Source organism: Dipodomys ordii, unplaced genomic scaffold, assembly GCF_000151885.1.
Source record: "Dipodomys ordii isolate 6190 unplaced genomic scaffold, Dord_2.0 Scaffold183, whole genome shotgun sequence".
NCBI lineage: Eukaryota > Metazoa > Chordata > Mammalia > Rodentia > Heteromyidae > Dipodomys > Dipodomys ordii.
This window is the reverse complement of record NW_012267399.1, coordinates 533,132-548,362: the sequence shown is the minus strand read 5'-3', so window position 1 is coordinate 548,362 and position 15,231 is coordinate 533,132. Positions and strand designations below refer to the sequence as shown.

Below are 15,231 nucleotides of genomic sequence, written 5' to 3'. Positions count from 1 at the left end.
CTTCCTTCCTTCCTTCCTTCCTTCCTTCCTTCCTTCCTTCCTTCCTTCCTTCCTTCCTCTCTCTCTCTCTTTCTTTCTTTCTTTTCCAGTTCTGGTGCTTGAACTCAGAACTCAGAGCCTGGGGCACTGTCCCTGAGCCTCTTTTGCTCAAGGCTTTCCGGCTTTTTCTGTTTGTGTGGTACTGAGAAATTGAACCCAGGGCTTTGTGCATGGTAGGCAAGCACTCTACCACTAAGCCACATTCCCAGCCCACCACTCTTCTTTTTCCAACTAGATTTAGAAGGCTTTTTTCTTTTCTTGGCTCCCACTTGATGTAGGGAAAGAAATGCTCATCATCCACAGGTAACTATTGGTGAGGGAGTTCTATCACAACATCACCCCCATCTCCAAGCATTACCATGTTTTCTGGCTGATGTTCATCTGGTACTATACTTTTTGGTCCATGTAAGGTGGGAAAGAACACCTCTGCCATCACCAAGTTCTAGCCCTGTGCCTGGGGCACAGGATGAGGGTGGGGTCAACACTTGGGTTTGGCATCTTTCAAGCCTCATCTCAACATCTCTCATGGGCCTGTTCATCCAAGATGGCTGCCCAGGAGAACCACATAGTATTTGACTTTATGTGTGCATCTAGCCAAATAGGGAGAGAGACAGTGAAAATAAACTAAATAATGCATGTTGTTCCACCTGACAAGCCCTCCCTGGGTTGCTGTGGGGGCTAAATGGGGGACATATGTAAACCACTTACGCTCCAAAATGTGTGCTGTATTTTCTTCCCCATTTGTATCCTTGGCCTCCTTTGTTCCAGAGGCTTTTCCTTTAGCCCTTTATGAGAAGTGGGGAAGCAGACTTTTCTGGGGCTCCCATGCCTTCTTGCTTCCTGCTGTGTTCGACCACTGGGAGGGGGTTGCAAGCTGAGATGAGTGGTGTGCGGAGAAAGGAGTCGAGGCGCCTAGTCCCCATGGAGCTACCCTCTGGGTCTCTCTGCAGCTCTGGATCTCCCCAAGCTGGTGACCCTCCCTCCTCTGGGCTTGTAGGCGCTTCCTACTGCTGGCCCTAGGGTGCAGTGCTTCCTGCTTGTTCCCACCATCCGTTCATGAGAGCCCCTTTGGTTTCCCTTTAGGATGTGGCACCTGCTTTGTGCTGTGGCCCTGGCTGGTGGGAAGTATCAGCCACTAGCAAGGGTGGTCCCTGTATCACTTCTTCTCTGCATTCTTCTTCCATCTCCCTGATTCCCCTGTTCCTGAGGTTCCTGTCCTATCACTCTCTGTGAACACACAGCACTCTTCCCTCATCTCCTCCATAGTTGTGTAGGACTTTCTCGTCTTCGTAGTCTGACATAGGCCTGGGAGTGAGTATTGAGGGTGAGATCAACAAAGCCTTCCTAAATTGGCTCTGTACCTCCCTCTGCTTCAGTTTCCTCATTGGTAAAATAATCATACAATTTTTTTTTTTTGCCTCCAGCTCTTTTTGCTTTACTTTTCAGATAAGGTCTGGTGTTTTATTTGCCCAGAGCAGCCCGGGACTCAGATCTTCTTACCTCAACCTCTGAGTAACTGGAATTACAAACATGAACCACTGCACTCTTTTTTTAAAACCCTCCTTCCTAGAAAATAGGATATGATGCTTTCATTTGAGCCTAATCATTGTTTTCATTGCTAATTCAATGAGTTAATAAGAATCGTTTAGAAAGCAATAAGCTCTGCGTATTTTTTATATCATACTATATAAAAATAAATGAATACAAATTCAACATCTATAGAAGCTGATAGTGCCATTTGTTCACGTGGATGGGATGAAAAGATCCAGCCATGGAACTTCACAGTGAATATTGCAGTAAATACTGATGTTATTGCACTCTTGTTTATTATTCTCCATTTTTAAAAATCTTTTTTAAAACACTACCCATTGTCTAGGTGCTGGTGGCTCACATCTGTAATTCTAGCTACTCAGGAGTCTGAGATTTGAGAATAACGGTCCAAAGCCAGCCTAGGCAGGAAAGTCCATGACACTCTTATCTCCAATTAACTATTAACCACCAGAAAACCAGAAGTAGAGCTGTGGTTCAAAGTGGTAGAGTGCTAGCCTTAAGCAGAAAAGCTCAGGATCAGTGCCCAGACCCTGAGTTCAAGCTCCATGGCGCCCCCCCCCCCGCAAAAGCCACTCCATTGTAGCAGAATTGCATGTAAAAAGCTGTACACACTCAATGTATCTGAACCTAAGGTGTCTGGTCATAAACACACGCCTGTGGAACTATCACCACCATCAAGCCATGGACATAGCCTCCCCCCACCCCCCTTTTTTTTTTATCAAGTCTGGTTTGCCAGCTGGTTTGTAGCACTTGATCCAGGCTTGGCCCAGCATTCCTACCTTCCTTCTCCTGGATCTCCTATCTCTTTTGCTGTTCCTTTGCCCTCTCCTTCTCCCCTCCTCCAAGACTGGGGGGTCCAGCTTGGTCCTGGGTCTTCTCTCTATTTTCACTCTCTCTTTATAAGTAATCTAAGCAGTCTCCAAGTTTTAAGTATATTTCCTACACCACGGATTTCTCATTGTTCATCTCCAGGTTCCTACACACCCTCTTAGTCACTTCTCCACCTAAAGGTCTCCCAGGGCATCTCAAATGTCAAATCCTGTGATGGACTCTGATTTTTTATCACTTCCTGTTCTGTCCCCACTCCTTCTCTTGACACATGGATGTACCTGCTGCTCTCTCCACATCCACAGCCATCACATCGCTGACCGTCAGGGCCACCTTGAACACATTCCTGAGTCTGACCCATGCTCCTCTTAGTCTGGCTGGAGTCCTCTATCCACTAGGGCCCCACTCTTTCCTTCTCTATAGGGCAGCCAGGAAAGCATCCCTTTAAAGTGTAAACCAGTCATCCCACTTATCAGTGTTGAACAAAACTCAAAATCCTGACATTCGACAGGCCCCTCTAACTCACAATTCACTACTACTCTTCACTCTACCGTTTTCAGACACAGTGTCACACTCGCTATTCCTGAACATAACAGGTGCATGCATGCGTCAGGGCCTTTGCACTTGTGTCCTCTTCCTAGAAGGCTCTTTCATGTATATTCCATGACTCCTCCTTTCCTCTTCCAGGCCTGTATTCAAACAATACCTCTTCAGAGAAGGCTTCTGATGACCTTCTATAAAAGTACCACCTGTTAATCTTTATACCTCACTTAAGCTTATTTTTCTTGCAGCATTTATCATATTTGGTATTGTGTAATAATTTATTGGTTTCTTTGTTAACTGTCTGTCTTCCTCATTAGGATATGTTCTCTAAGAGAGAGGGCTTTGTTTTGTTCTTCAGTGCTTAGAATACTGGCATAGGTTAGGAGCTCAGTCAATTTAGTACATATATGATTGACTGAATGAGTGACTAACAAATCCCTAGCAGGCTCTTTCTGATTTGATTCATCCACCCCCCCCCTCATTTCCTTCACCTTGGGCAGGGTACACTGGGCCAGTCATAAATGTATGATTACCGAAGAGGCAATAAATACTTTCTGGGCAAATGAGTAACCAAGTCCACAACCTGTTGTGCTGTGAGCAGAGAGGCTGCTTTGAAAAGCTGGTTTTCAGGCGAGATACCTTAGCCTCTGATCATATGTTCACAGCCTATCTGGCAGAACGTTGTTCCACTAGCAAGGGCTAGTGGCCCCAGGAAAACGCACTAGCCCATAGAAGCAATACTTGGAATCTTTGGGTTTATTCAATATTTGGAGACATGGTAGGCCCAAAGCCCACATTCAGTGTTTGAATTCTTATTTAATCTTTACTGTCTCATGTGTATGCACTACAGACTCTGTCTCAAGGCTGGAGAAACTTATGCTTAGAGAGATTAAGTAACTAGCTCCAAGTCTCAACTGACAAGTGGGTAACAGGGTTGAGATTTGACTCCAGTTCTGTCTAATTCCAGATAATAAACCACAGAGCACAGGATCTAACTTGGCCCACTACACAGACATACCTTCAGCATTCAGGATAACTTTGTTTCACAAACTAGAGACCTGATTACAGAGTGGGGAGGAGGGAGGTAAATTGCCCAGGGCTACCCAGCATTATCTCTTATAACAGAGTATCTTAACTACTACTTCCAGCAAGTAAAGACTTAGATTACAAATGATCACTCCAGGGTAAATTTTCTCTAAAACCTCAGAACAGGAACAATTAGAAAGCAAGCTGTAAATTCCCCCAGCAAGCCACTATGAAGTTTGTATCTCTGTCCTGTGTGGCTTCCTTCCTCCCAGGTCCCCAGCCTGAGAGAGAAACTTCTGCTGCTATTTCCCAGGCAGCAGGGCACAAAGTCCAGCCAGGGCCTTGGCCAGCATGGCGCCTGCTCAGCAGGCACACACTGGGGCATTAATAGATAATGTCCTGTGAGGAGGAAGAGCAGGGTGCTGGAACACAAAGGCCTGAGGCTCTATGGAACCTTTCCTCCACCTGGGGAGGATGTATAGTGGTGAACCTGGAGTTCATTCAGATATTGGGGACCCTGGAGATGGCTCTCAAAAGAGGCAAAGAGTAGGTACCCCAACAGGATAAAGGCAAAAGAAAACTCGATATTTTTAGCCCAAAGGCAAGAAAGTGAAATTTAAGCTCAGAGTGGGAGACAGGAGGTTGAGTTCCTTCAAAGTGGGTTGCCTGAAATCTACACGCACAGAATGACCTCAGGGGCTTAAATTTCTTCCCAATCATCCCTCCGTAGCAGGATGCACTGATGAATTCAGTTCAAGCAGTACCCCCAATTCCTGATGAACATGTAGCTGATGACAGCTAGCTGTCTCCTATTCCTGGAAGTATGAGCTCTTATTCCTATCACTATGAACTGATCCTTGGTACCCACACCAAGCTTTGGTCCCAATATCATATGCCCAGCTATGGGTAAGTACTAGTATAGGATCTGCCTACCAAGTGATTTGAGGGGACACACTGGATCTGACACAGAGTGGATGCTCAAAATATGTACTATCTGAATAGTTGACCCAAACTAGAGGCCCAAGTCATCAGCTTGTGCCCCACAGGGCTGCTGGGTTCCTTTGGGCCCAGTAGAAAAGGGGAAGGAAAATGGGGAGTGGGGAGGGGAAGGGAGAAGCATCTTGATCTTCCCTTATTGAACTCTGAACCCTCAGACTGAGAAGTCCCTCTGCCTAAAGATGAGGTCCCTAGAAGGCTCTGGAGTGGCTTCAAGGCACACACTGCCCATCCCTTGGGCAGGGCCTGAGGGTAGTTTATTCTGAGGGGACCATTCAGTGGCTTTCTTTGGCCTCAGGGGTGCTCAGATCCTGTGCAGGAAATGCCATGAATAAAAGCTCCGGAAATACTGTCTGAATAAAAGCCAGCAACTTCCAGTGAGGAACTTGGAGGGCCACAGACACACAGGAACTGATGAGGCTCTGGCTGAAGGATGGGCAGGAGCCCTGCTTCACACCCTCAGCTTGGCTGCTATCAGCTTTGTTGCCCCAATACAGACCCTAGGCATGCCCCTCGGCATTTAGGGGGCTCTTCAGATGCTCCTATCCTATCATCTTTCCACATCACAGGGCAGAGAGAGGCTCAGTTTCTCTTCTTCAACTCTTGCCACTCAGGGCCCAGGCTCTCCCACTGGCTCCCACAGTCCTGGGCTGGGATCTTAAGGGGGAGTGGATTTGTCCATTGCTGGGCACCTCTAGGAAGTACTAGTCTCTGACCAAAGCTGGAAGTTATCACCCCTGGTGAGGGAGGAAAGATATATTTTGGAGAGGGGTCAGTTTGGCAGCCCTTACACCTGGACTTCCAATGCCCTCACCTTCATTTTGCTAGAGATCTCCCATGGCAACCAAGCAACCCTGGACCCTCCTCCTGGGGCTTGGCTGGCCTTCGGCCCTGAGCCCAGCCTGGGAAAGGTAGGACAGCGCGGAGGATGTCCAGCCCCACCTCCGGCCCTGCCCTGCCTTTGACTCCAGAGTGAGTCCCTCATAGCTTGGGACACCCTCCCTCGCGCTTCTGACCTTGTGCCGGAACTCTCGGGCCACTTTGCGGTCCATGGCCGAGGCTGATGAAGCAGTGTCGAGGCCTGTTTCGTCCTGTTTCTTCTTAGGGTGCCCGGGCTGCTGCAGAGCAGGCGCCAGCCGTGACCGTGACCCTGGCCCGGCCTCCTTCCGGGGCTAGGGGCGGGGCCTGGTAGCTGCAGGGGCGTGGCTGGGGCGGGAGGAGGCTGGGCTGAGTGGCTGGAAGACACCTGTCGCCAGGCGTGGAAGAAAGCGCCCCTGGGGCGGTCGGTGGTAGGCGATTGAGGAAGAAGAATCCAGATGTTTTGGTACTTTGTGGAGCCCAGAGTAAACTCCCATCTCTTCATTTAGGTGGGTAAGGGGTGGAGTAATCTAGTCCATTTTCTCTGACATACAAGAAGAGGTCCAGCTGCCTTCCTGAGACTGGACTCCTAGTCATACATCTCACGTTTAGGGGACCTTTCACAGTGGCTTTTTTCAAGCACTTTCCCTACTAGGAAGGTACTGTTCCTTGATCTGTGAACTCCTGGGGAAGGAGGGGGGGCTGGGCTTATTGTGGCCAGGGGGTAGAGCCATAGAGTGCTCTCTCCACTGACTCCCTACCCTCACCTTCTTTTCCTGACAGGGCCCAGCAAAACAAACAAGCAAAGCAAAGCAAAACAAAGCTCAATTCACTGAGGCGTAGAAGTGATGGCAAGTGACATCCTGATTTAAAGTGACCTTTACCCAGACCCTCTGGTTCATTTGATTCAATTCAGCCAGCGTGTGTTTACTTCATCCATCCTGTGATGAATGCGCATGACCATGAACCAAGCCTGGATCACACTGAAGGTAAGAGGAGGCCATGGGAGGGCTGATAAACATGTGAGAAAGGGGTGGGAGGAAGAGTTTAATTTGGGCTTGAATTTAACCAGGATAAGCCTCTAGACCTGTTTTGCACCTACCCTATTAGGAGCAAGAGCAAGCAGATAGAAGTGGCTTAAATAAGGTAGCCACTTACAGTTACACCTTCAGAGATTGGTCAAGGTCCCCCTCTCTGGCTCCCTCTCCCAGTAGCTGAAGTTTTGCAAGCAGGCTATTTTCCTGCAGCTAAATTATCACCTCATTTAAGTTTTAAGTCCCTCAAGAAGAAGAGTCTTAAAAGATTATCCATGTCAACTAACTAGTTAATTCACAAGTGAGGGCATGGATAAAGACTTAAAGAGAACGATGTGAGAAATAACCACAAAGGGCATATTTCTCTTCCCATTTAAGCCCCCCCCCCGATTCTCTACATTACTTAAATGTGTCACGTGGCTATTTCACATATTTGATAGAATCCAGGCAGAGTGGGAATGTCCTTACCCAGAAGAATGCAGTCCATGGCCTTCTTCACCATGACAACAGCCCCACTAACTTCCTCCTTCTTAAAATGTTCTCCATTTTTTTTTATTATAAAGGTGTTGTAAAAAGGGGTTATAGTTATGTAAGTCAGATAATGAGTACATTTCTTTTTGAACAGTGTTGCCTCTTCCCTAATTTTCTCTCAGTTTTTTTCCCTTCTGAACTCCCTTGCCCATGTACAGTTCATTTTCAACACAGTGTCTAGTGAATATCACTGCTGCATTTGTTCATCCTTTATCCCACAATTTCTGTGTTTCCCCTTACTCTCCCCCAAACAGATAAACTTACAAGACAAAAGGTATAGAAATAAAAAAAAACCAGTGGCAAAGAGAAAACAAACAAAAAAGCAAAATAACAAAAAAAAACCTTGTTTCCATTTCTTGGGGTTCATTTTGATTAACATCATTTTATATTTTGATATGCACATAGCTATTGAGCCTTTGTCATCCTCTCTTAAGAATATCCTCTTTTGATTTCACTGTGTCTCCACTTGGTTTTGAGGACAGTACTGAGTCCTGGTTCTCACCTCACATTTCCTTAGTCCATTTCTGAACCAGTGTTCTGTAAACCACATCCTTGGCTCTCTCCTTTTCACTTTACCTTCTGTGCCTGTGGATATAGATATCCCGTATGAGGACATTTTTTCCTTTGTATGTCTATGACAGTACAGGACACAAGACACATACTCAACAAATTTGCTAATAGATAAAATGAATGAATGCCCAGGAGACTACTGGACCAAACTTCTTCTCCTTTCCCTCTTTTTCCTGCTTTATAAGTAACTTCAATACTTGGCATCAGTTAGTTTATGTTCCTCAAATGTTGCTCCCAGGTCCAACATTTCACTGTGTGTATATATATATATATGGGCAATAACTTGGAAACATCAAGTTAGTTTTGTCCAAATCTGGCCTTGGAGGGGACAATGAATGTGTGTCAACACTTGTTGAGCCAAGACCAGCCCTCAGAGGGCTAAGGAACCAGTATTCCCAGAAGTGCTCAAAGCTAGGAGACAGAATGGGGATTGGGGAGCCCAAGTGGATGCACAGACTAGGATTCTGCAGGCCTGAGACTGTTCTAGGCTTCAGTGTGGCTCTCTGTAAAAGGACTTCTACCAGCCCTGGTAGGACCAGCCACTTGGTCTCTGGTGGAAGGGGCTTGCAGGTCAGGGTTTGGATGATACTCCTAGAGAACTTAAGCTGAATGAACTGAACTAGGCTTCCCTGGGAAAGTAGTTTCCTAGGTCTAGTACAGCAGAAGCTGGGCCTTTACCAGGAACCTAATTTATGCTAATGAGATGGGCAGTCCTGTTACTCTAGCCTGGGGAGGAGCCAAGCGCCTTGGAGGAGGGCCCTGGGGAGCTGCAGCTACTTCTGTCTGCAAAGTGGAGATGTGACCCAGCCTTGGCAGAGAGAGACACTTCGGGGCCAGTCTCTGTGCTCAGGCTCCCGGGTCTCCACACGCCCCTATGGGACCCCTGTCGTCTGTGCTCTACGTGGTACTCATTTGCATCTGGCTGCCCCACGAGGAGCAGGCTGTGAAGTCCTGGCGGGTCCAGCGTCAGGGTGAGAGGGGTGTGGACTGGGGAGGCTGGAAGTTTGCATGAGGGAACAGGTTGCAGAGAGGCAGAAAAGAGAGATGCTCTGAAGAAGGACAGAGCTTCCTCAGTAGAGGAGAGACCAAAGGCAAGATCAAGCCTGGCACCAGGAGGGGAATGGGTCCTAAAACTAGGTGGGTGGGAAAACCCAAGATAGAGAAACAGAGAGACTTGGGACCACCCTCCCCCGAAAAGTGGGGGGTGGCTGGGAGAGGGAGACCCTTGTTCCAGAAGGGCCTGGGGGGAGCTGGAACAAGAGCATGAGAAGACTGAGGGGAGAGGAAATGGGAGATGGTGGCATGATGTGGGAGAGGCTTCCTGGCATGTGAGGGTGGTCGGGGGAACTCACAGAGGGTGGAGACTAATCTCCTTCCCCCCAACCTGCCCCCGTCTAGCTGCAGCACCCACACTGTGGGCCAGTGCAGAGCTGGAGCCCCAGCCAACACCAGAAACCAGGTGAGTAAGTATATACTGGCAACCCCCACCATATTGATTCCAGGCACACGTCACCCCAGAGACTTAGCTTGTAGGGAGGGTGGGAAACAGGGCCTGGGGATGAAGGGAGGCTTGGCAATTCCCAGCCCCCACCACCCCCTACCAGGCTTGTTTCTCATCTAGTCACAGCTACCAGGAGGCGACCCTGGCCCTAGAGGATGCCACAACAATGATGAGAAGCCAGGTAAGAGAGGTCAGAGGAAGGTGACTTCATTAGGGGTGAGGTGGGCGGACACACAAGACTATATAAAAATTGTCTGGGGGAACCTAGGAATCAAGGCCCAAGGTAGGTTAAGGTAGGGAAAACTGGCAAAGCATAGTGATTCACTCAGGGGGTCAGAAGGATCGGGATGGGGGTTATGTCTGAAGGTGAGGTAAAGAAACTTCTTCTGCTCACCAGGGCAAAGTTGGGGCTGGGCTGCAGGGACCAATGTTTTTGAATGCTTCCAATGTTTCGAATCCTTTGTTGGAGGCTGGGGGTTCAGCCTGTGCTCATAGGGATCCCCCTGAGGGAGAAAGGCATGGAGACAAACATCACAGTGTCATCACTTGTAGCTTATTGGCTATGTGAACAAGAACATACTCTTCATGGAGGGCAGAGACTCTTCTTACCACATGTAGCATGGTACCTTATGTGTAGTGCTGATGAGGAGGCTGAGGCTCTGAGCAGAGCAGCCTATTGTGCCAGAGTCCCAGTTCTAGGTGACATTAAATTGCTCAGGCTGGAGTCCTAAGAATACAGGTGTCCAAGAATGTGGTGACTGAATACCCCTGATGGTCAGCATGGTCCTTTTAAAAGGTATCTGTCTGGTGAGACAGAGGGCTGTGAGTTCTGTCTGGAACAAAGATTTCTTAGCTCCACCTTGCTTTTCTCTTCCTCAGATGCATGGTCTCAGGGAGAGTCCTGACTTGGTGGGGAATGTGTTCAAGTTGTAGATGCCACTTTGGACTTTTCCTGCTAGATCCTGGGCTTCCCTGGGCCTAGGACAGGTCTGAAAATCCTGGTGGCCAGGAAAGGTGGCAAGGATTCAGGAGTTACACTGTGGGGCTGGGAACCTGCCCTCTGCTGTGACCTCTAAGAAGGCCAAACAGGGGCCCAGCCTAAAGCCAGCCCTAATTGCTTTCCTCCCCACTCCTGTGTCTAAAAGGAGACTGAAGGCCTGGACTCTGTGGTCATGTCTTCCTGGGAAAGGCGGCTCCATCGGGCAAAATGTGCACCATCTTGTAAGTGACACCCTCCCTTTGACTTGCTGGCTATGCATGGGATATTCTAGCCCACAGAGAAGCCTCTGAAGACAGGCAGAGGTGTCCCTTGGGCCTGCTGTGACTTCTTTCCTGTTTTTGTCTTTTTCCCTTCCCCTAACCTGGTGTCCAGTTTCACTCACTTTCTCCTTCCTGCCTGAGGAGAGTGTTCTCCCTGATTCTGTTTGTGTGCCCATGGCCCCGGGGCTCCCCCTGGTCCTGTCTGACTTGACTGAGACTGTGTTTTGTTTAGTGATTGTCCCCTCCTCACACACACACACCCTGCTTCTGTGGCCTCTTCTTCCTTCCTGTGGCATTGCCGCTTTCCTGTGGTCCCTCCCCTTACCTGTCCAGTGTCTGCGACTTCTTCCCTTACCACATTTTGTCTCTTCTTTGTCCATGGTAGCTGTTCTCATTTCTGTGCTCTGCATGAGTCCTCACCCCTATCTGTCCCTAATCCCATTTTCACCTCTCCTTTGATCCATGGAGCCAGAGTGCCTGAGGACTTCAGGGCCGTCCCCTTGCTCACTCCACCTGCCCTATGGTTTCAGAACGCAGCTTAGAGAACTGAGGGCCCAGATGGAGTGACTTTAGGGTATCTTGAGGTATACTGAAGACAGAGATTCTGAGACACCCCCCCCCCTCCCCGTCTGCCTGTCTGTCAGGGAGAGGGCAGTACCATGAACCACCGCCATCCCACAGTCACATTCAGGCTAGTTGCTGAGGAATCTGGTACTGCTTGGTATGGGGGCCTTGACTCCCACACATCCTGGGAGGGCTGGCACTGTGCCTGTCGCGAGGTTTGTATGTGGATTTTGCTGCTCTCCTCTTCACGGAAATGCTTCTATGTCTCCCTTACAGACTTGTTCTCCTGCTTCAATGGGGGTGAATGTGTGTACCCGGCCTTCTGTGACTGCAGACGCTTCAATGCTACTGGCCCACGCTGCCAAATGGGTGGGTCTGGGCTACACCCACACTGGGGAAAGACCAAGGGGTTCAGGGAAAACCATGGGCCTGAAGTTTGGGGTGCTGGGCCTGGAGGATGACAGGGCATAGGGGTCCTGCCAGCGCTGGCCTTGGCCTGGTACCCACCACTGCTGTGCAGATAGTCTCTCTTTCCCCCACCTCAGTGTACAACGCCGGGCTGGAGCGGGACAGCATCTGCCGCGCATGGGGGCAGCACCACGTGGAGACCTTTGACGGCCTCTACTACTACCTCTCTGGAAAGGGCAGCTACACGCTGGTGGGGCACCACGAAGCCGAGGGCCAGAGCTTCTCTATCCAGGTGAGGTCTTCCCTGACCTGCCTGCCACAGTCTCCACGAGACCCCGGAGGCTGGGTGGCCTGGGCTGTGCCTGTTCATAGTCTGTTCACACTCTAGACATTGGGTGGCCTGGTCCCTGATTGTCTCCAAAGTCTCCACTAGACCCTGGTGGCTGGCCTGGGCTGGCTTGGGCTCTGCTTGTCCTAGAGAAGCTTTTACCTTTCTGTCCCCAACTCAACACTTCCTCAGAGGAGTCATAGGCTCTACCATCTTTGTTCACACATCCACTTCTGGTTGTGTCTGGCTACCCATTCGCTCAGACAGGCATCTGTCAGATATTTTAGTGCATTCTGTACACTTTTTCTGGGCATAAGTTTTGTGGTGAGAGGCTTTGAGGGTAACCTAGATGTGGCTTAATGGAGAAAGCAGACAGCAACTGAAATGAATCAGTTCCTAAGTATTCCTGGGTGCTCTAGGGGAGAGATACCAAATGATTAAAGTGCATGTTAGGGAAACCTGATCTTGTTTATTGAGAAAGGATGGGAGTGACATTTAAGTTGAGATCAGAGAAAAGAATTGGAGGTGAGCCAAGTGAAGAGAAGCAATCTTGAGAATGTTCTAGGGAAAGGAATGCTAGATTCCTAAGAAAAGAACACAGTGCCTCAGGAGATGAGGCTCATTTTAGAGCTACCTCTTCCAAGGAGCCTTCCTAGGTCTCCTGACTACCCAAGCTGGCTGAGGAAGTCCTCTTTGGGTAAACAGCTCCACTATTACAGGACTCCCTCTCCCCCCACCCTCTCTCCTTTGTGGCTTTGTTTTGTTTTCTTTTTAATTTTATTTTATTGTAAAGATGCTGTACAGAGGGGTTGCGGTTACATGAGTGAGGTGATGAGTACATTCTTGTTGAGCATTGCTACCCCCTCCTTTGTTGTTCTCCCACTATCCCTTCTCTCCCCCACCTCCCCTTCACTCCTCCACCCCCTAAAGTTGTAAAGTTCATTTTCAATATAGTGGCTTGTGGGTATCCTTGTTGCAATGGGTCATCCTGTGTCTTTGTTTCAGCATTTTGTTATTCCCCTTCCCCTCCCCAAATTAGATAAATGTATACACAAGATGCAGAGTATCATAATCAAGTACAGGGACAACAGGGGATATACCATAGTGAGAAGAACATACAAAAGAAACAAAAAAAATCACATAGTACATTAAAAACAACAACAACAAAGAAAAACCTCTTGTGTCCTTATCTTGGAGTTCGTTTCACTTAGCATCATCTTATGTAGTCATATGTACATCGCTTTTGAGGTTTACTGCTCATCTGATAAAATTATCCTAGACATATATTGATTATCGAAAATGAGGGAAACCATGGGACCTATATTTCTTTGGGTCTGACTTATTTCACTTAATATGATTTTTTTCCAAGTCTTTCCATTTCCTAACAAATGGGGTGGTATCATTCTTTCTGATGGAGGCATAGAATTCTACTGTTTATATATACACCACATTTCCCCATTGCAGATATTTTTCTTAGTTTCCTCTACCAACTGTAACCTTTCTGGGCCAGGGCCATATCTTAGTTTGATATCCCTTGTAGCTGGATTAGTGCTCAGAAAAAAAAAAAAGCTTGTCAAATATATGAATACCTCTGTGAGAGTGGCTGTCCCATAGATCTGAGTTACATGCCTACTTATGTCTTGCATGGGGAGTCAGGCACAGGCCAATTCTCTTCTAAGTAGGTTCCTCAAGTAGGTTTCTGTAGTAGGTAGAGGGCGTCTACACTGGTCAGTACTGAGTGCAAGGAGCTGGGGTTATAGAGAGTCCTTTTATTCAGGGTCATCTTTCTTTCAGCTGGGTGACATCCTTCTTCCTGATAGGTCTTGTGGTAGGTTTATGCCTGCTATCCACCCTGGTTGGGCTGGGACCCTTAACCATTCTCCCCTTTTGTCTTGAGCTATCTCACATCAGTTTTCATGACTGTAACATTTTATGGCTATGTTACAATTATTAAGACTAATGCCACCTAGAGAGTTATGAAATCAACTCGAGGCATGCCAGCATTAAACAATACAGAAGAAAAGATAATACACATGAATATGTATATATAATATAAACACCTTTGTTTTATTTATATATTTATTTTGTATTCTGAGTCATAGTTAAAAATGTTGAAAAGCATTTAATTAGACCATAGATGGCTTCCTCTACTGGTCCTATTTGTGTGTGTGTGTGTGTTGGTGTTGGTATTGCTTAAGGCTAGCACTCTACCACTGAGCCACAGCTCCATTTTGGCTGTTTTGGGGTAATTTATTGGTGCTAAGAGTTTCATGGATTTTCCTGCCCAGGTTAACTTCAAACCACAATCCTCAGATCTCAGCCTCATGAGAAGCCAGGATTATAGGCATGAGCCACCAGGGCCCAGCTGATCCTTCATATTTTAATTTCATTTTTTGGTAGTAATGAGGTTGAAACAGGGCTTCATGCTTGCTAGACAAGGCATTTTATCACTTCAAACCTTCTTTTTTTTTGCTTTATTTTTCACATAGGAGCTTGAGTTTTTGCCTGGATCTGGCCTTGGACCAGGATCCTCCTACTTACTCTCCTAATATACATCATCACACCCAATTCATTTTTGAAATGGGATCCAATATCTTTTTGCCTAGACTGGCCTAGACACTCCTGACTAGCTGGAATTTTGTGCTACTCATTTTCAGTTCAAGTGACTTCTGCCTGCTTAACCACCTAACAGTAATCTGGTAGATTAGACTGGTTCCTGAGAAGGTTTCCAAATATGGCAGGGAGATATTTGCATAATTTTTCCCTAAGCTTTGAGAACTCTGCTCTACATTTGGGTAATAGATAGATAGAAATAGAGTAGAGATAGATATAGGTCTTTGACAAGCAATATAGGAATGAGTTGTGTACAGGGGTGGCCAATTCTCTTCCTGCCAGGGGGAGAGAGGAGTAGAGTGTGTTTGTAGTGTGTTCACTAAAAGTGTCTTTGAGAGTATAGAGGTATGTATGGGTATGAGAATCTGCAGGGGCGTGGGATGGTGAGTGCCTTCAGTGTAATGAAATAACCTGGGGAGGATAAATAGACCAATCCAGAAACATGGAGGTGGCACAAATCTCTGGAATACAAACCATTCTGATTTGAAACCTGGCTGTCCAATTTACTAGTTGTAAGTGCATGCAACCTTCATCTCTTCTCACTGTGCATCAGTTACCTCTCTAAAAATATAGACCATCAT

General features: G+C 47.5%; 2 protein-coding genes across 5 annotated transcripts in view; one reads left to right on the top strand and one right to left on the bottom strand.

The window, feature by feature from the left end:
- Ush1c (Usher syndrome 1C) overlaps positions 1-6,126 on the bottom strand; it is a 45,893-nt gene extending 39,767 nt beyond the window's left edge. For all 4 annotated transcript variants that reach the window (XM_013034145.1, XM_013034144.1, XM_013034143.1 and 1 more), the window contains exon 1: positions 6,000-6,126. In XM_013034145.1, the coding sequence (XP_012889599.1) occupies positions 6,000-6,035 (36 nt within the window). In that variant the 5' untranslated portion in view covers positions 6,036-6,126. The remainder of the gene's footprint in view (positions 1-5,999) is intronic.
- A 2,724-nt stretch (positions 6,127-8,850) lies between these two features.
- Otog (otogelin) overlaps positions 8,851-15,231 on the top strand; it is a 64,375-nt gene continuing 57,994 nt past the window's right edge. Inside the window, exons 1-6 of the mRNA XM_013034118.1 lie at positions 8,851-8,947; positions 9,375-9,435; positions 9,598-9,658; positions 10,623-10,698; positions 11,578-11,670; positions 11,847-12,001. Coding sequence (XP_012889572.1) covers positions 8,851-8,947; positions 9,375-9,435; positions 9,598-9,658; positions 10,623-10,698; positions 11,578-11,670; positions 11,847-12,001 — 543 coding nt within the window. The remainder of the gene's footprint in view (positions 8,948-9,374; positions 9,436-9,597; positions 9,659-10,622; positions 10,699-11,577; positions 11,671-11,846; positions 12,002-15,231) is intronic.